Source organism: Ornithorhynchus anatinus, chromosome 5, assembly GCF_004115215.2.
Source record: "Ornithorhynchus anatinus isolate Pmale09 chromosome 5, mOrnAna1.pri.v4, whole genome shotgun sequence".
In the NCBI taxonomy this organism is placed as follows: Eukaryota; Metazoa; Chordata; class Mammalia; order Monotremata; family Ornithorhynchidae; genus Ornithorhynchus; species Ornithorhynchus anatinus.
The window spans coordinates 8,623,150-8,649,473 of NC_041732.1; the positions used below are offsets into that span (position 1 = coordinate 8,623,150).

At 43.9% G+C, this 26,324-nt stretch overlaps 1 protein-coding gene across 5 annotated transcripts; it reads left to right on the forward strand.

The window, feature by feature from the left end:
* Positions 1 to 544: 544 nt before the first annotated feature.
* Positions 545 to 25,882, forward strand: SPESP1 (sperm equatorial segment protein 1). 5 transcript variants are annotated; one of them, XM_029065516.2, is made up of 3 exons: positions 9,007 to 9,164; positions 21,525 to 21,580; positions 24,723 to 25,882. In XM_029065516.2, exons 2-3 carry the CDS (start codon positions 21,554 to 21,556, stop codon positions 25,719 to 25,721), a joined length of 1,026 nt encoding a protein of 341 aa, XP_028921349.1. In that variant the 5' UTR covers positions 9,007 to 9,164; positions 21,525 to 21,553; the 3' UTR covers positions 25,722 to 25,882. The 5 variants fall into 5 exon arrangements, with proteins under 5 accessions (XP_039768210.1, XP_028921347.1, XP_028921349.1 ...); XM_039912276.1 differs by lacking the exons at positions 9,007 to 9,164; positions 21,525 to 21,580 and adding an exon at positions 545 to 666 and having other exon boundaries at positions 24,664 to 25,882; XM_029065514.2 differs by lacking the exon at positions 21,525 to 21,580 and having other exon boundaries at positions 9,003 to 9,164; positions 24,664 to 25,882.
* The last annotated feature ends 442 nt before the right edge of the window (positions 25,883 to 26,324 follow it).

Here is a 26,324-nt window from a genome sequence, read left to right on the forward strand (position 1 = left end):
AAGGAAAAGAACTCTGAACATTCAGTAATAATAATAATGGAATTTGTTAAGTGCTTACTATGTGCCGGGCATTGGCGCTGGGGTGGATGGAAGGTAATTGGGTTGGACACAGTCCCTGCCCCACATGGGGAGTGCGGTCTTCATCCCCATTTTGCAGATGAGGTAACTGAGGCCCAGAGAATTGAAGTGGCTTGCCCAAGATTACACAGCAGACAAGTGTTTTGATGTGTTTATATAATTTTATTTACATTGATGCCTGTTTACTTGTTCTAGTGTCTGTCTTCCCCCTTCTAGACCGTAAGCCTGTTGTGGGCAGGGATTGTTTCTCTTTATTGCTGAATTATACTTTCCAAGCACTTAGTACAGTGCTCTGCACACAGTAAGTGCTCAGTAAATACAACTGAATGAAAAGTGGCAGAGCCTGGTTTAGAACCAAGGTCCTTCTGACTCCCAGGCCTGTAATCTGTCTACTAGACTGTGCTGCTTGATTGCTATTCATGTTGCGTTTAGGCCACCAGTCGCCCAGGACAAGACTGTGGAATCATCCTCTCCAGCACAAAACCAACGTTTGTGGCACCCCTCAAAATCCAGACCGATGCCCAGTCGCCAATACGACCCATCCAGGAACCTGCTATTGCTGAAAACCTGGCATCCGATGGACCCAAGGTCAGTCTTGTTGCCAAAATGGCCACTGGAGGGAAAGACCCTTCCTTTTCTGGAACCCAGGATTAGGCTTGCTTTCAGATCCCTTCCAGAGGGCAGATTCAAAGTCCTCCTGTGCTCTCAGTGGATGCACCATGTGCATGGACTCAAGAGGCAGGTCTGTGACATTGGTTGCTTTTGCTGAATAGCAAAAATATGATAAAATAACATAGAAAGAAATGAGCTAAACCAACAATACCGATTTTAGGATTCTGGTTTTTTTTTTATGGTGTTAGTTAGTGCTTACCGTTTGTCCTCTAGACTATAAGCTTAGTGGGGACAGGAGATGTGTCTATTATCGTATCGTACTCTCCAAAATGCTTAGTACAGTGCCCTGCACACAGTAAGTGCTCAATAAATACAATTGAATGAATGGGTCAAGCACTGTTCTAAGTGCTTGAGGTTGGACACAGTCCATGTATCACATGGGGCTCACTGTCTACATTCCCATTTGATAGATGAAGGAGCTGAGGCCCAGAGAAGTGAAGTGACTTGCCCAAGATCACTCAGCAGACAAGTGGCAGAGCCAGGATTAGAACCCAAGTCCTCAGACTCCCGGTCCTATGCGTTATCCACTAGAATATGCTGCTTCAACTCTAGTCATATCCGCAACTCATGCTTGAGGAAAAAAAAATAGAAGAATGAAGTCATGTTTTAAAAACAATATGAGAAACAGTTTAAGAGCATTTTTTGAAAAGTGGGTTTGTATGTTTTCCTAAAAATAAAGTGAACTGATTTTGGAATAACCCAGTTTCTGATGAATTAATGCAAATTTGAGTCTCCTGAGGTTTGGCAAAAGGAGATTTTACATTTGGGACTCTTAAAAGCTCATCCAGGATTTGAAGTGCATCTCGGCTTGAAGCTCTCTGTAATAAAATGAGGCAGCATTGTGTGCGGGCATTTAAATAAGTTAAATGTTTGCTATGTGTCAGGCATACTAAACTGTTTACTTGTCAGCCATGTGACTTTGGGCAAGTCACTTCACTTCTTGGTGCCTCAGTTACCTCATCTGTAAAATGGAGATTAAGACTGTGAGCCCCACATGGGACAACCTGATCACCTTGTATCTACTCCAGTGCTTAGAACAGTGCTTGGCACATAGTAAGCGTTTAACAAAGACCATTATTATTATTATTATTGTTATTATTATGTGTTAGGTACTAATCGCTGGGGTAGATACAAGATAATCGGGTGGGACACAGTCCATGACTCACATGGGGGTCAGAGACTTAATCCTCATTTTGAAGATGAGGTAACTGAGGCCAAGAGGAAGTGAAATGACTTGCCCAAGGTCACACAGCAGAAAAGTGGTAGAACTGGGATTAGAACTCAGGTCCTTCTGACTTCCAGGCCCATATTATATCCACTAGGTAAATGTCCACCTTAAGACCAGAGATACCAATAGGACTTGGAAGTCATAGAAATCAATCAGTGGTATTTGTTGAGCACTTACTGTGTGTAAGAACACTGTACTTGAGTGCTGTACTTGTTCTATCCAATAGACCAGAGTTGGTAGACACATTGCCTGTCCACAAGGAACTTACGGTCTAGAGGGGGAGACGGATACTAAAATGAATTTCAGTCCTCAACTCAGTGCTCCCCAAATCCAGTCTAGGTTGCTCATTAATAGCCCCCCGAATGCCAGACAAGGAGATTGATCAATTGTACTTTAGAGACCCCCTTCCCCTCCCCTCAGCACTGTGCTTATTTGTGTATATTATTACCCAATTTTTTTTTTTAATGATGTGTATATCTCTATGATTCTATTTATCTTGATGATGTTGTTTTATTTTGTTCTGTTCTGGTTTGCTGTCTGTCTCCCCCGTTTAGACTGTGAGTCCGTCACTGGGCAGGGATTGCCTCTATCTGTTGCCAAATTGAACATTCCAAGCGCTTAGTACAGTGCTCTGCACATAGTAAACGCTCAACAAATACTACTGAATGAATGAATCTGCCTTGGGAAGCAGCATGACTTAATGGACAAAGTATAGGGTTGGGAGTTAGGAGACCTGGGTTCTAGTCTTCCCTCTGCCATTGCCTTGTTTGGGTGATCTTGTTCAAACCACTTAACATCTCTAAGCCTCAACTTCCTCATCTGTAAAATGGGGATGATAATACCTGCCTCTCCCGGTTAGGAAACCAAAATGAGACCATTAATTTGAAAAACCTTTGTAGAAATGAAAGATCTATACAAATAAAAAGTATTATTAGAAATCACCAGAGAGTACTTTGGGTGAGTTCTCCAAAGGACATCTGCTTATTTTTGAATCCAAACCCTTCCTGTCACAATCTGTCACTTTGGGCCCAGGGATTTCTTTATTACTGCCCGATCACTTGGCTGTTTTTGTTCTGGTTCTTAAATAAACTGTCATCATTAATGGTATTTATTGAGCGCTTACTGTGTGGAGAGGACAATACGACAGATTTAGTAGACCCCTTCCTTGCCCAAACAAGCTGACAGTCTGGAGGGGCAGGCAGATGTTAATATTAATAAATCATTTATAATATATACTTTAGAGATATCTATGTAAGTGCTTAATGAAGGTTGTTACAAGATACTCCAATTTGTAAATATTCAATGGAATATGCCAGAGGTCACGATGTTATAAAAAATAATTTAAATACACACTACCCATCAGCATATTTATTGAGTGCTTGCGACGTGGACTAATGGTTAGAGCACAGGCTGGGAGTTAGAAGGTCATAGCTTCTAATCCCAGCTCTGCCACTTGTCTGCTGTGTGACCCTGGGCAAGTCACTTCACTTCTCGATGCCTCAGTTACCTCATCTGTAAAATGGGGATTGAGACTGTGAGCCCCATATGGAACAGGGACTGTGTCCAACTTGATTTGCTTGTATGCACCGCAACACTTAGTACAGTGCCTGGCTGAAAGTAAGTGCTTAACGAATACCATAATAATAATAATAATAACAGTTATTATTATTGTTAAGCACTTGGAAGAGTACAGTACAACAGAATTAATAGGCAAGTACCTTGTTACCACAAGCTTACAGCCTAGAGGAGGAGACAGACACTGGTATAAATAAATAATTTATAGTATATACTTTATAGATATGTACATAAGTGCTTAATGACGGTTTTACTATGACACTTCAGTTTTTAAACATTCAGTAGAACATCCCAGAAGTTACTATGTTGTAAAAATAATTTAAAGTAAATAGACGCTATAGATCAATGGTATTTATATTGTACTCTCCTAAGCGCTTAGCACAGTGCTCTGCAAATGGTAAGTGCTCAATAAATACCACTGATTGATTGATTGAGCACTTCCTATGTGCAGATCACTGCATTAAGCACTTGGGAGAGTACAGCAGAATTTAGCAGAAACATTCCCAGCCCATAATGAACAATTACAGTCATACAATTGATTAATTGATTGGCTGATTGAGCTAATAATAAAATTTTAGAGAATCCCAAAGGGCATCTCAGGTGCTATAAACCCAAAGCATACCCATCACTGAAATGCTTCATTCATGGCATAGGTGGAGCTAAGGTTTCATCACCAGGATTTGGGAAAGGAGAGCATCATAACCAAGAGAAACTTTAGAGGATCAGATATTTTCCCAATAAGGCCTGCTTAGCTGGGCTGTCATCAGTACATCAATCAATCGTATTTATTGAATGCTTACTATGTGCAAAGGACTGTACTAAGCGCTTGGGAGCGCACAATACAAAGGAATTGGCAGACACATTCCCTGCCCACATATGCTTACAGATTAGAGGGGGACATGGAACGTGCCTGCTAATTCTGCTGTGTCGGCCTCTCCCACACTCTTAGTAAGGTGCTCTGCCCATAGTAAGCGCTCAATAAATACCACTGATTGATTGATTGACATACCTTGACATCTGACTGACTCACAAAATTTCAAAACACCAGTTTGTTTTCCTTCATTGCCACTGGAGGGCCCTAGAAAACAATCTCTTTCACCACCACGTGAAGCTGAGAAAGTCAAAATTTGCCCACTGGAAAAGACATTTAGGAAGTGATTTTTCCCACTATTTTTTTTCTAGAAGAGCTGGAAAAAAAGTGGATTATTTAAACACAAACTCTTTAGTCTTTAATAACCACGATACAATTCAGGGGACACCAGGGTGGCCTAGTGGATAGAGTACAGGCCTGGGAATCAGAAGGTTCTAATCCCAGCTACGACACTTGTCCGACGTGTGACCTTGGGCAAATCGATTCACTTCTCTGGAACTCAGTTACCTCATCTGGAAAATGGGGATTAATACTATGAATGCTATATGGGATCTGGACTGGGTCCCGTTAAGACTGTCTCTTAGGGAGGGATTGTCTCTATCTGTTGCCGAATTGTACATTCCAAGCTCTTACTATTGAATGAATGAACCCAATTATCTTATATCTATTCCTGCACTTAGTACAGTCCCTCTAGACCATAAGCTCATTGTGAGCAGGTAATGTGTCTATTTATTCTTGTATTATGCTCTACCAAGCATTTATAAATTCATTCATTCATTCAATAGTATTTATTGAGCGCTTACTATGTGCAGAGCACTGTATTAAGCGCTTGGAATGTACAAATCGGTAACAGATAGAGACAGTCCCTGCCCTTTTATGGGCTTACAGTCTAGTCGGGGGAGACGGAAAATAAATAGATAAATAAATAGCAGATATAAACAGATCTGTACATATATGCTGTGGGGATGGGAGGGAGGATGAATGAAGGAGCAAGTAAGAGCGGCCCAGAAGGGAGTGGAAGAAGAGGAGAGGAGGACTTAGTCAGGGAAGGCTTCTTGATGAGATGCGCCTTCAAGAAGACTTCAAAGTGGGGGAGAGCACTTATTATGTGGCAGGCACTGTATTGGGATAAACGCTGGGGTAGACACAAGTTAATCAGGTTGGACACAGTCTCTGTCCCATGTGGGGCTCTCAATCTTCATTCCCATTTTACAGATGAGGTAACTGAGGCCCAGAGAAGTTCAGTAACTTGCCCAAGGTCACCCAGAAGGCAAGTGCCGGAGCTGGGATTAAAACCCAGGGTCTTCTGACTCCCAGGTCCGGGCTCTACCCATTAGGCAACACTGCTTCTCATCCGCCAGCTCTCCCAAATGGAATCAGAGCGTTTCTGTTCCGCAATGTCCAGCTGGAGGGACCCCACCCTCAAAACACCCGTCTTTTCCAGACCTTGGAGTCTCGGGCCCAGGCTCTGTAGAGACCACAGCCCCAATGCCTCAGACACCCCCAATTCCCCAGGACTGAGGATTTCTGTAGTGAATTCAGCTGAGGAATCAAAGAATTCTTTCTCACTAGCACAGCTGGCCAGAACGAGATTCCTTCTTCTTTTGTGAAATCTGCAACTAAGACGCTTTTTTTTAATGGTCTCTGTTCAGCGTTTACTGTGTGCCAGTCACCATTCTAAGCTCTGGGGTTAGATATGAGATATTCAGGTTGGACACAGACCCTGTCCCACATGGGGCTCACCATCTTGAGAGGTAGCATGGCCAGTGGACAGAGCATGGGCCTGGGAGCCAGAAGGTCATGGATTCTAGTCCCGATCTGCCACTTGTCTGCTCTGTGACCTTGGGCAAATCATTTAACTTCTCTGTGCCTCAGTTACCTCATCTGTAAAATGGGGGTTAAGACTGTGAGCCCTATGTGGGACATGGACTGTGTCTAAATTGATTAACTTTTATCTACCCCTGTGCTTAGAACAGTACTTGGCACTTAGTAAATGCTTAACACATACCACAATTCTGATCTTAATCCCCATTTTATAGATGAGGTAACTGAGGCACAGAGAAGTGAAGCAGCTTGCCCAAGATCATTTAGCAGTTAACTGGCAGAACTGGGATAAGGACCCAGGTCCTTCTGACTCCCAGGCCCATGCTCTATCCGCTAGACAATGCCGTTTGTTAGCCAGATACCCAATTTTCCATACAAACTCTCAAACTGATGTCATGAGGTTTTCCTTCTTAATCCTTTTTACAGACCTCTGGACTGTAAACACTTCCTTTAGACTGTAAATTTGTTGTGGGCAAGGACTGAGTCTGCTTATTACTATATTGTACTCTTCCAAGTGCTTAGTACAGTGCTCTGCACACAGTAAGCACTCAATAAATGCGATTGATTGAATGAATGAATGGGCAGGGAATGTGTCTACCAACTATGTAGCAACTATGTACCAACTACCAGACTAAGCCCCCCTTTTCCTCTGTTCCCCCTCCCCTCCCTGTCACCCCGACTTGCTCTCTTTGCTCTACCCCCCAACAAACAGCATTAGATACAAGGTAATCGGGTGGGACCCAATCCCTGTCTCACCAGGGGCTCACAAGTATTGCAACCCTATTTTACAGTTGAGAAAACCGAGGCACAGAAAAGTTAAGTGACTTGTCCCAGGTCACACAGCAGACAAATGGAGGTGGAATTAGAACCCAGGTCCTCTTGACCCCTAGACCTGTTCTCTTTCCACTCAACCATGCAACTTCTCTAGTTTTCTATTCTCCAAATTTCTCTATTTTGCCCAGACTGTGCCCCGCTTTTCCCTCTGCTCTTCCTCCCCTCCCCATCACCCCAATTCCCTCCCTCTGCTCTACCTCTCTCCTCGCCCCACAGCACTTGGGTATATGTGTACAAATTTATTATTCTATTTACTTTTTTAATGATGTGTACATATTTATAATTCTATTTATTTATATTGATGCTATTGATGCCTATATACTTATTTTGTTTTTGTTTTGTTGTCTGCCTCCCCCCTTCTACACGGTGAGCCCGTTGTTGGGTAAGGATTGCTTCTATTTTTTGCCAAATTGTATTTTCTAAGTGCTTAGTACAGTGCTCTGCACACAGTAAGTGCTCAATAAATAAATAGAATTGAATGAATGAACAGTGCTTGGTACATAGTAAGTGCTTAACAAATACCCTGAGTATCATAGCGAAGCAGTGTGGCTTAGTGGAAAGAGCCCAGGCTTGGGAATCAGAGGTTGTGGGTTCTAATCCCACCACCTGTCAGCTTTGTGACTTTGGGCAAGTCACTTCACTTATTATTATAATGGTATTTGTTAAACGCTTACTATGAGCAAAGCACTGTTCTAACCAAGTCATCAGGTTGTTGCAGTGGGGCTCACAGTCTTAGTCCTCATTTTACAGACGAGGTCACTGAGGCACAGGGAAGTAAAGTGACTTGCCCAAAGTCACACAGCTGACTAGTGGCAGAGCTTGGATTAATAATAATGATAATAACAATAGTGGTATTTGTTAAGCACTTACTATGTACAAAGCACTGTTCTAAGCGCTCAGGGGGTTCAACCTGATCAGGATGGCCCACTTGGGGCTCACAGTTTTAATTCCCATTTTTTACAGGTGAGGTCACTGAGGCACAGAGAAGTAAAGTGATTTGCCCAAAGTCACACAGCTGACAAATGGGGGAGCCGGGATTAATAATAATAATAATAATGGTGGTATTTGTTAAGCACTTACTATGTGCAAAACACTGTTTTAAGGGGTGGGGGGGATATAAGCTGATCAGGATGGCCCACGTGGGGCTCACAGTTTTAATCCCCATTTTTTACAGTTGAGGTCACTGAGGCACAGGGAAGCAAAGTGACTTGTCCAAAGTCACACAGCTGACAAGGGGTGGAGGTGGGATTAGAACCCATGACCTCTGACTCCCCAACCCGGGCTCTTTCCACTGGGACAATGCGGCCTCATCTGTAAAATCTGTGGGACCACCCGATCACTTTGAATAAAAAATAAATAAATAAATGGTGGCATTTAAGCGCTTACTATGTGCAAAGCACTGTTCTAAGCGCTGGGGGATACAAGCTGATCAGGTGGTCCCACGTGGGGCTCACACTTTTAATCCCCATTTTCCAGATGAGGTCACTGAGGCCCAGAGAAGTGAAGTGCCTTGCCCACAGTCACCCAGCTGGCAAGGGGCGGAGTCGGGGATTCGAACCCATGACCTCTGACTCCCAAGCCCGGGCTCCTGCCACTGAGCCACGCTGCCTCTCTAATCTAAAAAAAACCGAATCTAATCTGTTGCCGAATTGTCCATTCCAAGCGCTCAGTACAGTGCTCTGCACCTAGTAAGCGCTCAGTAAATACTATTGAATGAATGAATGAATGAATGAATGAATAGTGAGCGCCGCGCAAATGGCATCGCTGTGGAAGCGCGCGCCCGCACGAGGCGCGCGCCCGCCCTGAGGGGGAGGGGGGCGGGGCCCAGGAGCCGGAGCTCCGTGCGCACGCGCAGTGGCGGGGCCGGGGGGAGGGGGAGGGGGAGGGGGGCGGCGCGCGCCGGGGCGCGAGGGCGGGCGTCTCGCGCGCGGCGGGTAACGGTTGCCAAGGCTACGGAGCCGCGGGGCCCCCGCGGCCTCCTCTCGCATGGCGGTGCTGCGCTGGGGAAGATGTCCACGAAGCCCGTGGTCCTGTTGATCGCCCTGCTGCTGCTCTGGCCCCTGCTCGGCTCGGTGGAACCGAGTGAGTGAGCGGGAGCCGAACCCCCGACCTACCGCTCTCCCTCGCCGCAGGGTCCCCTTCGGTGGGGGCTTGGGAGTCAGAGGTCGTGGGTTCGAATCCCGCCTCCGCCACCTGTCAGCTGTGTGACTGTGGGCCAGTCACTTCGCTGGGCCTCAGTGACCTCTTCTGTAAAATGGGGAGTAACCGTGAGCCTCACGTGGGACAACCTGATTCCCCTGTATCTCCCCCAGCGCTTAGAACAGTGCCCTGCATGTAGTAAGCGCTTAACAAATACCAACATTATTTGTTAAATGCTTACTACATGCAGGGCACTGTTCTAAGCGCTGGGGGAAGATACAGGGGAATCAGGTTGTCCCACGTGAGGCTCACAGGCTTCACCCCCATTTTACAGATGAGGGAACTGAGGCACAGAGAAGTTAAGTGACTTGCCCACAGTCACACAGCTGATAAGGGGCAGAGTCGGGATTCGAACCCATGACCTCTGACTCCCAAGCCCGGGCTCTTTCCACTGAGCCACACATGAGGTTCACACTCTTAATCCCCATTTTACAGATGACATAAGCGAGGTACAGTGAAGTGGCCAAGGTCACACACAGCAGACTAGGCCATGCTTTTCCATGAACCTCACCCCCAGTCCTCATAATCAGCCAGTTCTACTTATTGAGCGCTTACTGTGGGCAGGGCACTGTACCAAGCCTTTAGGAGAGTTCAGTACAGTGGTGTTGGCAGAAACGTTCCCTGCCCTCAAAGAGTTTTCAGGGTAGAGAGGTCCCCTAGTCCCCCTGTGCCCTTCTTTCCTCTCCCCACCCACTGCATACGTTCCCCCCGCCCCCCATCACTCTTCAATCCCTGTTTCCCTAATCTGCCTTTCTCAATCCCCTCTCCCTCTCATTCCCTGTCTCCCTCCTCAATCCCCTCTCTACTGTCTCCCTCACTGTGGTTATGGGTTCTAATCCCAGCTCTGCCATTTGTCTGCCATTTGGACAAGTCACTTCACTTCTCTGGGCCTCTGCTACCTCATCTGTCAAATGGGGTTGAGATTGAGGCCAATGTGGGACGGGGCTGTGTCCAACCCCATTTTCTTGTGTCTACCCCATGCTTAATACAGTGCCTGGCACACAATAAGCACTTAACAATACCACAGTTATTATTATTATTTCCCATCTGCCTCCTCAATCCCCTCTCATTCCCTGTCTGCCTATTCAGTCTTTTCTCCCCCTGATTCCCTGTCTGCCTCCTCAGACCCCTCTCCCTCTCATTTCCCATCTTCTTTTTCAATCCCCCCACTCTCCATTCCCTGTCTGCCTTCTCAATCCTCCCCCTCTCATACCCTGTCTGCCTCCTCAATCCCCTCTCATCCTTCTCCTCCCTCTTCCCCAACTCTTTCTCCCCAACCCTCTCTTTTCTCCCCCTTACTCCCCCTCAATCCCCTCTCATCCTTCTCCCTCTTCCCCAACTCTTTCTCCCCAACCCTCTCTTTTCTCCCCCTTACTCCCTTTCCCTTTCCTTTGTTCTTCCTCTCCCTCTTCTCTCCCTCCGCCTCACCCTCTCCCCTGTTTTACTCCCAACTCCCTGTGGCCTTTCCATTCTTTCCAGATTTCCACCCAGGCCTCTTCTCTAGGGCAGGATATATGTCTACCAACTCTGTTGTATTGGATTCTCCCAAGTGCTTAGTACATTAAGCACTCGATAGATACCATTGATTGATTCCCTCCTACTGGCAGAACTCCCCACGTCTTTGCCATTCCCCCTGCCCACCAGCCTCCTTACTCTCCACTCTCCAAGCCTTTCCCCCAAGTCCTGTTCCCCCCATCCTGCTTCACTTTATCCCAATCTCCTCTTTCCTTTCTTCTCACCCATTATCTACATCTCTACTCTTTTCAATCAATCAACCAATCGTACCTATTGAGTGCTTACTGGGCACAGAACACTGTACTAAGCACTTGGGTACTACAATGTAAAAGGGTTGGTAGACACATTCCCTGTCCACAACGAGCTGATCATCTAGAGGGGAAGACACATTAACATAAAGAAATTTTGGTTATGTACGTAAGTGCTCAGGTGAATAAAGGGAGCAAATCCAAGCGAAAGGGTGACGTGAACGGAGTAGGAGGAGAAGAAATGAAGACTTAGTTGGGGAAGGCCTCTTGGAGGAGATGTGCCTTCAGTAAGACTTTGAAGGTGGGGGGTGATTGTCAAATATGAAGAAGGAAGGCGTTCCAGGCCAGAAGCAGGATGTGGGCGAGAGGATGGCCACCAGATAGACGAGATCACTCCCCACCTGTCCTAGCACATGGTGTTTAGCCATGAAGGCAGTGCCTGTGAAAAACAAACTTTCTATTTCAAACTAGGCCGTCTTCCCTGTTCAGATGCCCGTTGTCATTTTATAATCTTTGAGTATGGGTTCTACACATTTACTACTTTTGTAATTATTGGTGTCTGCTATCCCACTTTCCTGTTGACAGGTTCTAGTGATGATAATAATAATAATAATAATTTTGTTAAGCATTTACTACGGGCCAGACACTGTACAAAGCACTGGGGTGGATACAAGCAAATCAGATTGGATACAGTCCCTGTCCCACATGGGCCTCACAGTCTCAATCCCCGTATCACAGATGAGGTCACCGAGGCACAGAGAAATGAAGTGACTTGCCCAGGGTCATAGATCAAACAAGTGCTGGCCCCGGGATTAGAACCCATGACCTTCTGACTCGGGCCTGGGCTCTACCCACTGCGCCATGATATACCACCTGCTTTACTAATTCCTCAAAGGAATCTTTTCTGTTCAAAAGGGGACTCATTTAATATTTACCTCCATTTGTCTCCGCTTCTAATATTTTCAACATTATCAAGTATATGAGTAAATGTTAAAGGGAGCGACTCTGAATTTTTAACATGGGGGTTTGATAAAAATTTTAATGTAATTGAGGATAAAACAGACCAATTCACCTGCTTCTGTGTGGTATATTTAAACATGCATACTCACTGTGGTGTTTATTGAATTCCTGTAGTAAAATGATGCTTACTCATTTTTTATAAAGTAATAACTTAAATAATGGAGAAGGAGTACTGAGGCATTTATCTGAATGATTAAGGACCAAAACTTGTCACCATGCAAAAAACAAGAGTTTTTAACCTGAATTACCTGGATTGTCTATTTAAATTAATCACATTTATTGGATGACTCCTCAGCCCTTCTGAAGGTGGATAGTGTCCCAGATGGGGGCACCCAGAAGCAAAATTATTAACAAAATTTAAATTCCCAGCAGACGGATTTCAAGGGAGCATCATGAACACCTATTAGAATAACACTAATCAAGGTTAACTCAGCTAAAGAAAAACGTGGTCAGTCATATCAATCACTATTTAGGTTTTGAGCACCTAAAAGCAGGTTTCCTCCAAAATCTAATTTCACAAGTGCTTCTCAGCTAATTTAGAGTTGTTTAATGAAGCAATCCGTGGCATTCTTGATACCTTTAAACAATTTATGAAATATGCCCGCCAACATCTATATTCAAATTTTTGAAAGCAATGAAGATACTTCTTAAAATCAATGCCTATGAGAAGGAATTCATGAAAAGGAATTCATGGCTTGTCTTTTGGTGAGAGGATGTATCATTATGGTACTCTGGGGCTGCCATTGTCATTCCAGCAATCGGGGACCGGTCCTAAACTGGTGTGATGTCTCAAATCCCTTTCTTACACTTACTTTTCTCTGTGTGTGTGTGTATGTGTTTCTATATTTTATTCTGGTGTTCTGCTCACTTTTTTTTCATTTATCTATATCTGAATTCCTTTCACATAAGTAAAAGCTTGTAAAACTGTAAAATGGATAGACTTTTTTTAAAAACACATGCAAGTAATATAGAAAGTAGTATTTAGTATTTATTGGGTCCCTACTGAGTGCAGAGTGTGATAATCAGCACTTAATAATGATATAAAAGCAAGAGCTTCCAGGGTGAACTAATGGGATGGCCAGACAGACATAAATTACTTTTAAAAAGGAGTTGGAGGAGAAACAGTACTATATAGCTAGAAGGAGTACATCTGTATCTGGATGAAATAGCTGTAAAATAATAGGCAAATTAAGCTATATAGATGAATAACTAATGAGAATGGTATTGAAATGTGTAAGGGCTAAGTGTGCGTGTGGGGGGAAGGGGGGATATTGGATTGATGCAAATGTAGAATGAATTAACCAGGGAAGGTGGGATTTTAGGAGGGCTTTGAAGATGGGTTTAACTGTGGTGGGGTATAATCATTTTGCGGAGGAAGGGAGCTATTCCAGATGTAGGGGACCAGTATATGCGAGGGATTAGAAATGGGAAAATTGAGCGTGAGGTACAGTTAGAAGCCACTTGAGGAATAGCTGGTGATGAGAGCTGATGTGCAAATGCAGAGCCTTGAAGCCATTCTCAAGTTAATCAGTCAGAAGTATTTATTAAGCTTCTAGTGTGTGCAGAGCACTGTACTAAGTGCTTGGGAGACTACACTAGAACTGGTAAACATAATTTATGCCGTTAAGGATTTTACAGTCGATCAGCCGAGGGCTGCTAAAATAAATTATAGATAGGAGGAAGTAATAGAGTACAAAAATGTGTACATAGCTGGATGGGGGAAAGGGGAGACTACCCCAATGTCTACCTTGTTGTCATGAAAGTACTTAAGTGGCATTTGGGGGCTTATGAAGTGGGGAGATTAATTGGGGAAGGTCTCGATCAATAGCACTTATTGACCACTTACTGGTTAGAAAGGACTGTAGTAAGCACTTGGGAGACTACAATAGCATTGGTAGACACGATCCTTTCCTTCAAGGAACTCAAAGGCTAGTGGAGAGACAGACATTAGGGAGGGGATGTGATTTAGAGCATTTAGAAAATGGAGAGATCAGTGGACTGTCAGATCTGGGGGAGAAAATGAGGAGTTGGGTTTGGAGCATAGCAACTAGGCGTCCCCGGAGGCAGATAGCGTCTGATGTGGACAGCAATGGGGCACTATTGGAAGTGTCTTCGAGAGTGGAGAGATTTATGCCGAGTGCGGTGATTCAGGAAGCCGCGTTGTCGTAGAGCCTGAAAATGGACTGAATGAAGAGTAGGTGAACAATATGCCCCCAAACCATTAAAGCTGTGAATTTAAAGCTTAAGATCTCTTTCGTTAATTGACATGAATCACTTCAGGATGAGCCAACAATTGAATTATTAAAATATAAATGGGTCCATCTCCAGTGGTCGAACAGTCGAAAATACAGAATAAGACCAAATGATTACAGGCCTTCTTTTAAACAAGGAAAAGAAAGTAGTAGATTCTTCTTAAGTTATCTAACTTAATTTTGCTCTTCTAAGGAGTTTGTTAAATTGGATTTAACAGTTGTCGATGAAAAAGTAGTTTTGAACTTTGTCCTTAGATAATGTGATTCTAAAGAATGCCTGCAATTATGAATAATTTTTAGAATGTGAAGAAAAGGGACCGAGCTAGATTGATCAGTGTCTTCATTCACATCAAGTTTTCTCTATATATAAAGATTGACTTTATTAATAGAGGTTTTACAATATTCATATGTAATACAGCCTGTTCCATATACTAGTTTGGGTTCATTCATTCTTAGTTCTCTTGTCTGAGAGAATTCTAGATTGTTCCATAGAACAGGATTTGAGGACAAAAATCTAGGTTATTTGAGAGGTTTTTCAGTGGACATTTTCCCTCCAAATGAAACCAGGTTTCAGAGTGACTACTTCCAAGTGATTTTTTAAAGCTTAGTTTTCTAGAGGCAGGTATAATGTAGTGAGGGAATTCAGATGTATTGGCAGAAGCAATTTTAATGGAAAATTCAATATTAAGAAAAATTTGATTCTCTTCATGTTATTTAAAGAGTAGCATTTAATATCTTTTATCTTTCTTGCACTTCAAATAGACTCACCACCTGCTTGGGTTTATTGCCCTGAGAAGACAAACTCTCACTTATCCCGTTACTAGGGCACGTTATTAGAGAAACCAAAATTGGCATAGTTAACTCTCCTCCATTTCATTTCTGCCAACTCCCTTTTTCACTCTGTACAATTGGTTTCCACCCCTGAAAAATCTACTGACATCCTCCAAAGTCATCGATGGCCTCCCCACCAAATCGGTTGATCTCTACCCAATCCTAATCCTCCTCAACTCCCTTTGACACTTTGGACTTCTTTCTCCCAGAAGGGCGATCAAATCTTGGTGGCCGGTTTCTCCTGGTTCTCCTTTTGCCTCTCTGACTGCTCCTTCTCAGTCTCTTTTGTGGACTTCTCTTTCACCTCTAAAACAGGCTCTCTCCTGGCTTCCCGACTCTCCTCACGCTATATTCACTCCCTTGGCTCCCCCCTACCTGGATGACTCTTAAATCTTTCTTCCTGGACCTGACCTCCATTCCCCACTCTGCAATCTTGCAATTCCTCTTGCCCAAAGGGCACCTTCACGTGTCTATCTCACCGGCATTTTAAAATACAATATGTGGAAAAAGTGAACTTATCATTCCTCTCCTCCACCTAACTTTCTCATCCCAGTTGACAATGCCAGCATCCTCTCCATTTTTGAAGCCTGCAACCTTGGCATTATTTTGGACCGCTTGTTCAGTTTCAACTCTCACAGTCATCTTGTTGCTAATTACTTTCAATTCTATATTTCCCCCTGATCTCTTTTTTTCCTCTCAATCCAAACAGCCACCATCGTGGTTTGGGGTTTGTTGTATCCTGGCTTGACTATTGTATCAACCTCATCACTGGTTTCCCTGGCTCCAGCCTCTCCCCTCTCAGTCCATATCCCACTTGATTGCTCGGATCAGCTTTCTAAAAAGTTATTCTGCAGTTTCTCCCCTCTCCTTAAAAACCTTCGGTGGTTACCCATTTCACTCTTTTTCAAGCAGAAACTCCTGACCACTGTTTTGAAGGCACTCCAACCAACTTGCCTCCAAACTTATTCTCTCTCTTCTCTCTTCCATTCCTCCCAGTCTTCTCTTCTTACTATGCCTTTCCTCAAATCTCCAAATCCTGGCTCCTGCCCTCCCCGCTACCTCAGCCTCCTTCTCCATTCAAATCCGCCAGATTTCAGCTCTCTTCCTCTCTTCAAAGCCTTTCCTAAATCCTACCTCCTCCGTGAGACTTCGCTGATAATGATTTTTTTCTTCTCTTCATGTCACACTGCCTCCCAACCTTCATCTCAGTAGTTTTATATCACCTCTGCACATATACGCTCATAACCTCCCATCACACTATTGTATGAATGGATTTACTTTCTCTACTGTTGAATCATTTCACCTTCATTAATAATAATAGTAATAATAATAATAATAACATGTCGAGTGCCTTCTGTGTGCCAAACACTGGTTTAGATACAGTATACTTAGATTGGACACAGTCCCTGTCCCGAATTATGTTGTGTCTGTTCCCCCCAGCCCTCCCCCCACCAAAATTGTAAGTTCCTTGTGTCAGGGCTAGTGTCCTTTACTCTTTTGTACTCTCCCCAAATCATATCTGCACACAATAGGAGCACAAGTACTCAATGGACTGGTTGATTGGTCTTTAGCATTTCGTTTTGCCAGATTGGCTTAAGACAGTATTTGAAAATTAGAGAAAGATCCAGCCTATACTATTTAGCAGGTTTCATGAGGACTACTCTATGAAAGTGCCCAGAACTTTTTGAATCATTATACAATGTGAAAGATACTCCTATGCAGGAGTCCCTTCAACTGCTATCGGAAGTTCTTTTCTTTCATTCTTTGAGCATCCAATGGTTGGTCTACAAAAGAGGCTGTCAGTAGAGGAGTTTGTCTAACACACCTTCAAAATTTTCCTTTCCACCTTGTGCATCAGCCTTTTAAATCAGACGCTGCAGTCGGATTTCTAGAGCAAGGGTATTTTTCGAACCCAAAATGTGATTTTAACATTATAAATGGTATTATACCAATCTGGCAGCTCACCTTTTATTTTTCTTTTGGCTTCTTTTTCCTTGCCCTTTTCTTTGTTTAATTTACAGTTGTGTGGTTTCAAGAGAAGGAGATAACTGCTGTGGAATTTCTTTAATTGAGAAAGATGACATTAAAAGAGGTCCTGGACAATCAGTTATCTCCTGTCTCCACCTACTAGAGTAAATTTTCAGCATGTTAACCTAACTTAACAGATTCATATATGCAGGTAGGAAAAATTCCACTTTTCCAAATGGTGTAGACATTTCTGAAACTTCAGAACTCTACAATTTGTAGAGATTTTCAGAGAAAGATCATTATCATCATCATCAATTTGTATCACTACTGCCCCTCTTTCCACACTACACTCTCCCCTTTTCCCCCTGCCCGCCAACAGTACTCCAGAATCATTACACAGTTTTTAAAGGATCCTATAAAAAATCATCGTACTTTTGCAACCATAAATTCAAATTGAAAGGGTTTTTTTGAACGTATAACTTTGTCTTGAATTTCTTTGTATTTTGGAGAAGAAATGATTTTTAACACCATGAAAAGGTTATTCAATTGACCACCCTCCCCACTTCCCCACACCTTCTCCTAGAAACACTGTGTAATTTAGACTGCACTGAAGGTGTCCTCTCCTAATTTTCCTTCTATCTCTCCAGCCATGTTTTCTCAGTCTTTTTTGCCAGCTTTTACTCTGCCTCTCACTCCCTAACTGAGTTCTCAAGACTCAGTTCTGGGTCCCCTTCCTTTTCCACTTATACACTTGGAGAACTTATTTGCTCCCATGCCTTTATCATTTCCCCATGGATGAATCCCAAATCTACCTTTCCAGTCCTGACCTCTCTCCTTCTCTGCAGTCTCGTGTTTCCTTCTGCCTTCAGGACATCTCTACTTGGATGACCCGCCGACACCTCAAACTTAATGTGTTCCAAATAGAACTCATTTTCTTCCCACCCAAATCCTGTCCTCCCCGTGACTTTCCCTTCATCACTACAATCCCCCCCGCCTCAGAACCTGTAACCTTGGCATTATTATTATCATTTATGATCAGTGCCCTATCAGGTTGGGAGAAATGGCTGGTTTTGAGTAGAAGCTTGAAGAAGATGATGAAACAAAGAAGCAAAAGCAAAATCAACGTCTGGGCTGTAAATAGCAAGCATGGATCACTACAAAGGCCAATTTTATTTTTCATTTTAGTTTGGTTTTTTAATGGTAGTTAGGAGCTTACTATGAGTCAGGCACTGTACTAAGTGTTGGGGAAGATACAAGCTAATCAGATGGAACACAGTCTATGTCCCACATGGAGCTTCACAGTCTTAATCCCAATTTTACAGATGAGAATTGACATGACTTGCCAAAGATCACCCAGCAGACAAGTGGAGGATCTGGGATTAGAACCCAGGTCCTTCTGTCTCCCAGGCCCTTGCTCTTTCCCCTAGGTCATGCTGCTTCTCACTTGGTCCCGTGCAGAAAATGGGAGAATCCAGGAATTCTGTAAGCTCTTCTTTGTGCCCAGGGAAAGAAGTAAGGGATTGGGAGAGAAGAAGAGGACAGAAAAGGAATAGATGGAAGTGAGAAAGGGAGAAGAAATAAGAAAGGAAACAATATAGTCTTCCAAAAAAAGTTAGTGAAAGTTCCACCAAATGGCAAAAAAACCAGTGCTCCACGAAATAAATGCCTGCCATTCCTTCATAATATAGAACATTACTTCTGGAAGTAGGTATGCCAACTTAACATATATTAATAAAAATCTTAGATAATTAGGTTGAGTTCAAGTAGCACTCTGCGTATAAAGGACCAGTGCTTGGTCCAATCCTACACTGTGCTGTTGCTCAGCTTCACTTAAGACAAGGAAACACACCCTAATGCCCAAAACTGTTCAATTACTTTGAAAGTTATTAATATTGAATGATTATTTAAAAAATCTAGACCCAATAATAAATTGATAATGAGAAGGAGCATGGCTAAGTGGACAGGGTACGGCCCTGGGAGTCAGAATCCCTGCTCCACCACTTGTCTGCTGTGTGACCTTGGGCAAGTCACTTCACTTCTCTGGGCCTCGATTTCCTCATCTGGGAAATGGGGCCGAGGACTGGGAGCCCCATGAGGGGCATGGACTGTTTCCAACAAGATTAGTTTGTATCTTCCCCAGCACTTAGCACAGTGCCTGGCATATAGTAAGCGCCCAACAAATACCATTAAAAAGAAAATATTGCTTCTCTGGGGTTCATTTTCCTCAAATGTAAAATGGGGATAAAAGACCTGTTCTCTGTCCTACTGTGAGGCTCACAGCCTCATGTGGGACAGGAACCATGCCTGACTTAATAATAATAATAATGTTGGTATTTGTTAAGCGCTTACTATGTGCCGAGCACTGTTCTAAGCGCTGGGGTAGACACAGGGGAATCAGGTTGTCCCACGTGGGGCTCACAGTCTTCATCCCCATTTTACAGATGAGGTAACTGAGGCACAGAGAAGTTAAGTGACTTGCCTACAGCCACACAGCTGACAAGTGGCAGAGCCGGGATTCAAACCCATGATCTCTGACTCCAAAGCCCGTGCTCTTTCCACTGAGCCACGCTGACTTGATTATCTTGGGTCTACCCCAGTGCTTAGTTCAGCACTTGGCACAGAGTAAGCACCTAGTTATCTTGAGGCACGAGCTGCTACCACCAAACAGCTGTTCACCGGCCTACATCTCCAGATTTCCTCCTGGCGTCGTGACAGAGGCTGGCTGGGAGAGGGCGGGTATGCAGTGAGAAGGCCCAGAAGTGGAAGAAACCAAATTCCCTCTTTTCAGGCTCCCACGGTTTTCCATTTTCCTCCACCAGCAGCTGTTGGGAGGGCCTCAACCTCAGAGTCTCTGAATCTCCCTCAAAAGTGCTTCAGGGACTCCTAACCCTCTATTTGAAAAATCTTCATTTGTTCATTCTTTCAATAGTATTTATTGAGCGCTTACTATGTGCAGAGCACTGTACTAAGTGCTTGGAATGGACAATTCGGCAATAGATAGAGACAATCCCTGCCCAATAACGGGCTCGCAGTCTAAAGGGGGGCGACAGCAAAGCCAAGCAAAACAGAACAAAACAAGACATCATCAAGATAAATAGAATCAAGGAGATATAATAATGTCGGTATTTGTTAAGCGCTTACTATGTGCCGAGCACTGTTCTAAGCGCTGGGGTAGACACAGGGGAATCAGGTTGTCCCACGTGGGGCTCACAGTCTTCATCCCCATTTTACAGATGAGGTAACTGAGGCACCGAGAAGTGAAGTGACTTGCCCACAGTCACACAGCTGGCAAGTGACCGAGTCGGGATTCGAACTCATGATATGAGTTGTATGATATGATATGTATGAGATGATATCATGATATGATATGTAATGAGATATGCAGCTCATTACAAAATAAATAGGGTAATAAATAATATAGACAAATGAGCACAGTGCTGAGGGTAAGGGGGAAGAGCAGAGGGTCGGGGGGAGGGGAGGGGAGGAGGAGCAGGTGGAAAGGAGGTGCTCAGTCTGGGGCATCAACAGATAATGAATTTGTAAGATAAAGTCACTATCACAGAAACTAGAACCAAAAATAATCTTTAATGTAGTGATCATCTCATTTCAGTTGAAGTTAAATTTGTGCTGACCCACTGTTCTGCACCCAATCCCTAAGACCGGTGTGGCAAGCTCTCTTAAACTCCAGTAAGGCATTTTTATTATTTATGGCACTGTTAACTTTATTCTTAAATATTTCAATAATGAATTTGACCACAACATTAATGCCCTGCTGTAGGTTCCCTGAAGGAGTGGTATTTTTCGAGCAGAACTTTTTAAGCATTATGAGACAAGGAAGCAAAGACAAAATCAGCTCCTGGCACCACACACTACGAACAACACAGGGCAGTTTGTGGTCTGTGGCAGTGTCCCTGGGACACATGCACCCCTAGATGAATTTCAGTTTTTGTAGCATCTTCATGGAGTGCACTGGACAAGTAGTCTCTAAGCACGGGGAGGACCTGGGAGTCAGAGGACCTGGGTTCCAATCCCAACTCTGCCACTTACCTGCTGCCTAACCTTGAACAAGTCACTTAACTTCTCTGTGACTTTGTTTCCTCAACTATAAAATGGGGATTCAATACCTGTCCTCCTCCTATTTATGGAGCCCCATGTGGGACAAGGACTGTGTCTGATCTGATTAACTTAGACCAGTGAGCATTTAACACATACCAAAATAATAGTAATAATTATTATGCCTACTTTATAAGCATATAGCTAAACATCATGTGTAGATTATGTTTCGTATAGGTTACGTTCCCCCAATCTCTGTATTCCAAGTCATATGCTTGTTATTAATGTGGTTCAAGTGGCATTCCTCAGTGGCTTCTCCAAAAAAATCTTATTTCTTCTCTCTGTCTTTCCTGCAGTGCCTTCACTTCAGCTCAGTGGTTAAGAAATGTTTAATGTCAAGGTCACACAGCAGGTAAGTGGCAGAGTTGGGATTAGAACCCAGGTCCTCTGACTCCCAGGTCCTTTCCGTGTTTACAGGAGGAGAAGCAGCGTGGCCTGGTGGATAGATCATGGCCTGGGAATCAGAAGGACCTGGGTTCTAATCTCTGCTCCACCACTTGTCAGCTGTATGACTTTGGACAAGTTACTTAACTTTTCTGTGTCTCAGTTACCTCACTTGTAAAAATGGGGAGTAAGACTGTGAACCCTGTTTGGAACAGGGAATGTGTCCAACCTGATTACCTTGAATCTACCCCAGTGCTTAGAACAGTGCTTGATACATGGTAAGCGCCTATCAAATCCCATCATCATCGTCATCATCCCCATCATCATCATCTTCATCATCACCATGGCCTTTCTTAAATAACAGCCCCGCCCCTGTTTTTGGCTTGCCCAAATTATGCAGTAAAATGGGGCAATTATGCAAGTAACAGAATGCCACATTGCTTTCCAGACCTTAATTAAACATCACAAATTATATTCATTTCACAGATGATAGAACTTAACCTCAGCTGTAGTGTTTGATGATCACCTAACTGATTGGGTTGGAGTTGCTCATCTTAGCATAATGAACAGTGTTTATGATTGGGAAAGCACTGGACACAACTAATAGTTTATCCTCCTCGGTTGCGACTCAAATAGAGTGAGGGAAAAGAGTAGCATCTTAGAGACCCTTTCTGCATTTCACTGTGTCAAAACTGCCAGCCTACAGGGCCTTCCAAAATGAGGGGTTGCCAGATATGTTGCCAGTATGGAGGTCATATAGAGTTCCAGGTAGAATTTCAGCGTCCCAGAGTGGGTCAGTGAGCAGCAATCGAATGATATAATTCAGTTTCTTGACACTCCTTTAGACTGTAAGTTCATTTTGGGCAGAAGATGTGCCAGCTGATTCTGTTTTACTCTCCCAAGTGCTTAGTTCAATGATCTGTGAGAGTAAGTGCTCAATTAATACTATTGATTGAATAGCTTCCAGTTCTAGCCATTAAGATGGTGAAGTCAGTTTGCAGTTTGCAAATTCCAATAGACGGTTCCTGAATGGAATGAATTTATACAACATGATTTTAACCCAGAGGTGGGATCCGCACCCATCATTTCTCGAGAGACGCTGCATGATCTAGTGGAAAGAGGCCAGGCCTGGGAGTCAGAGGACCTGGGTTCTCATTCATTCATTCATTCCATCGTATTTATTGATTTGGGTTCTCATCCCGGCTCCTCCACTTGCCTGCTGCGTGACCTTGGCAAGTCACTTAACTCCTCTGGACTTTAGTTTCCTCATCAATACAATCGGGACTCAATAGCAGTTTTCCTTCCCCACCCTTAAACTGGGAGCTTCGTGTGGGACAGGAACTGGGTCTGATTTTCTTTAATTGTACCTACCCCAGTGCTTAGCACATACTAACTGCATAACAAGTACCACAATTATTATTTATAAAATAATATATGATTTCCTTCGAGGAAGAACCATGACAGTTGAGCCAACTTGCCTGAAAGTCTCCCCCTACACCCTTCCCCAGCCCCTCAGAGAGGGTCCCAGCCTGGAATAGAAAGTCTCTCTGGAGAAGAGCCCTGGGTGGGAGGCCAGTCAGAAGGGAGAGGGGCAGAGTAGGGACTCAACTGAAGCAAACAGGCTGACCCACCAATTAGATCTGGACGGGGGGAACCAATCAGATGAGAGGGTGGAGGGGGCAGAGTACAAACTAATATTTCTCCTCCGTTAGAATCCAAATTTAAAAAAATGAGCAAAAACCTCTCATCGTCAAGGAAATCGTTTTCTTCCAAAAGCTCCAGGGCCGTGGGCTGCTTGCTATAGCCTTTCCCCAACCAGAGGCAAATGTGTTTTGATCAAAAAAAGATAGTTTTACCCTTGGATGTGGTTGACAAAAGCCTCAGTTAACTCAGTGTTTTGTTCCTGCAAGAAGAGGAGTAGGAAGCAGAATGGCAGAGGTTGAGGAATGGAGCAGAGTAGAGCACTCCCTGCTGGGATTTCAATCAATCAATCACTGGTATGGATTGAGCACTGCAGCGTGGCTCAGTGGAAAGAGCACGGGCTTGGGAGTCAGAGGTCATGGGTTTGAATCCCGGCTCTGCCACTTGTCGGCTGTGTGACTATGGGCAAGTCACTTAACTTCTCTGTGCCTCAGTTACCTCATCTGTAAAATGGGGATTAAGACTGTGAGCCTCAGGTGGGACAACCTGATTACCCTCTATCTACCCCAGTGCTTAAAACAGTGCTCTGCACATAGCACTTAACAAATACCACCATTATTATTATGTGCAGAGCACAGTGCTAAGTGCTTGGGGCAGTACAATAAAACAGAATTAGCACACGCATCCCCTGCCCCTAATGAGCTTACCTGAAACAGCCATCAGAATGGCAGGCCCACAAAGAGAAAACTCAAAGGGCCCCGCGTACTCCTATACCACGCAGAGGTAGAAGCACACGCCTTCTCACAAGAGGGTAGAAAAACAGATATGGTAACAAGCAAGTCCTCGGAGGCAAAGATCCATTTAAGGCACGGCCTCAGGAGAGGATTCTTATACAGGCTTCCAAAGTCCATTCCAAAGCTGGTAAATGTGGGGGAACCACTTCTGAGCTCCCTTGTCTCCCCACTCCCAAGGCTACCAGGAAAGCTCTGACTCCCGGCAGCACTGGTCACCACTTCCGGTCTGCCCTTCTCCCCCGCCCCCAATACCCTCTGTCCTCTGCCCCCTCCCCTACCTCCGGCCGACAGCACCAAGGCTGTTATGGGCCCCGGTTGGTATCGCCTCCACATCACGTGCCTTCAGGGGATGGCGGTATCCCCGAATTCGAGCACCAGGGCCCTCCCGTGGTCCAAAGGGCAGCCAATTTCTGAAATCCCTCACTCCCTGTGTGGTCATTCAACACCTGTCAAAACTTGTTTTGAATTAAGGAAGAACCCAAGACCGTGAAAATCCAATTCCCCATCTCTCAACGATTCCTAAAATGCACGGTCTCACCCCGCCCGGCGTTTTCTAAAACTGCCGACGCAGGTCCTTTAGGGTAATAGCTGGCGTATATTTCTCTGCCCCCTGCAGATATGACGAAATCAACGAGCGAAGAGAAAACGGTGAAGCACTTTGTGAATGTTTTACAGGAGATGATGAGAAGCATCCCGACTCCAGGTTCATCGCCGCTGTCCACTTCCCTCACAAATCAACCAGAGTTAACTAACGCCTCCAAGGCAGACATCGTCAGCCGAAGGAACGGTGACCGAAAGAACAAGAAACGGAACAGAGATAGCACCAGACCCTGGACGACAAACCCCAACAGCCTCTCTCTGCACTCCCGGGGTCCCAGTAACCAAAACTTCGGCGTCACGGTTGCGCCTTCCGAGGACCAGAGAACAGCTCAAGGATTCACTACCACTAGCACGACGCCATTCTGGAGTCTTAAGCCTGGCAACAATTCTGTTATTTTACATACTAATGAGTCCTTGTATGAAAAAAATGAGGGGACCACAGGGAAAGAGGTTTCAGGAGGGAAAAATGAGAAAAATGAGTCTTTAAATAGTTCAAAAAACGAAACGGTGCCTCATCGATCCAAAAGCCATGAGGTACATGTGGTGGTGGAGCTTGTAAGAACAACAAGAAGCAACGTGCCAACCCTCCCACCTCCCACTGTGAAGCAGTTATTTATAAATCCCAAAGAGATTTTGGCATCGATTGGGGAGATTAATAAAGATATCCAGAAAGCCCCCGTTTATGCCAAACACTATTCACTGTTCAAAGATGATATAGAATCCGTAAAAAAAGCCTTAGGCAAAAGCCTTGCTCTAGAAGCAGCAGCAGAGAACTCATTAAAGAAATTTCACAACATATCTCCTAACAAAATAAGCGGCAACACTAAAGAGCAAAAGATAATTACGTTTATCAACTTTCTATATGAGCAGAAGTCCAATCTCACTTCATATTTGCATATGAGAAATATTCCATCAGAAGTTAGTGAAAAGGCTGCTGTTGTATTTAATATTATGAAAAGGGTATTTTGTGGTGATGTCGAACAGAGAAACCAAAAAGTTTTAAAGAAGTTGTTAAAGGATGATATAAAACTGTTAAATCTAGTTGTCGGCAATCACAGCAAGGTTATATACTGAATTATTTGTTCGTGTCTAAGCAAAACCCACCTCATTTAATTCCCTGAATTTTTAAGAGGAAGATTTTTGTACCGGAGCCCCTGTGGTAGCATCCAGGCTTGTCTTGTACTGTGAAAAATAATTTGAAATCATTAATTAAAAACCTGGTGTCTTTAAACAAGTTATTTGTCTCCTGTATTTTGCTTTTTCCTGACATTGTTTGAAAAGTTTCATTTATTTTTATCCTGATCATACACTTGCCTAGAGGTAGGTTAATATTTGTTTTTTTATCCTTTTTTCTAGAATGGTCTATTTTTACAAGCTCACTGTGGACATCAGTGAAGGAGTTAGGGGGAATGTGGGTCATCCAGGCTGGATTTAAGCTCTGATGGCCCAAGCCCTTTTCTCTCAGAAAGAAAAATGATCTTATCAGAATTTTCCACCTGATTTTTATGCTTTGGGGAGTATAACTGCTTTTACTTGGTTTCATGGTTTAGTTACCTCCCTGGAGATGCAGCCCCCAAGCTTTGATCGGACTCCTCTGTTCCCGTTCTGTGTTTTCTGTTCATATTTCTCCCCTAGCAGATTATGCAAGTGATTCCTGTCTCTAAATGCATTTTAGCT

Coding starts and splice junctions, on each gene's coding strand:
- SPESP1 (XM_029065514.2), top strand. CDS start 9,092: ATGTCCACGAAGCCCGTGGTCCTGTTGATCGCCCTGCTGCTGCTCTGG. Junction 9,165..24,663: donor GCTCGGCTCGGTGGAACCGA/GTGAGTGAGCGG, acceptor TGCCCCCTGCAG/ATATGACGAAATCAACGAGC.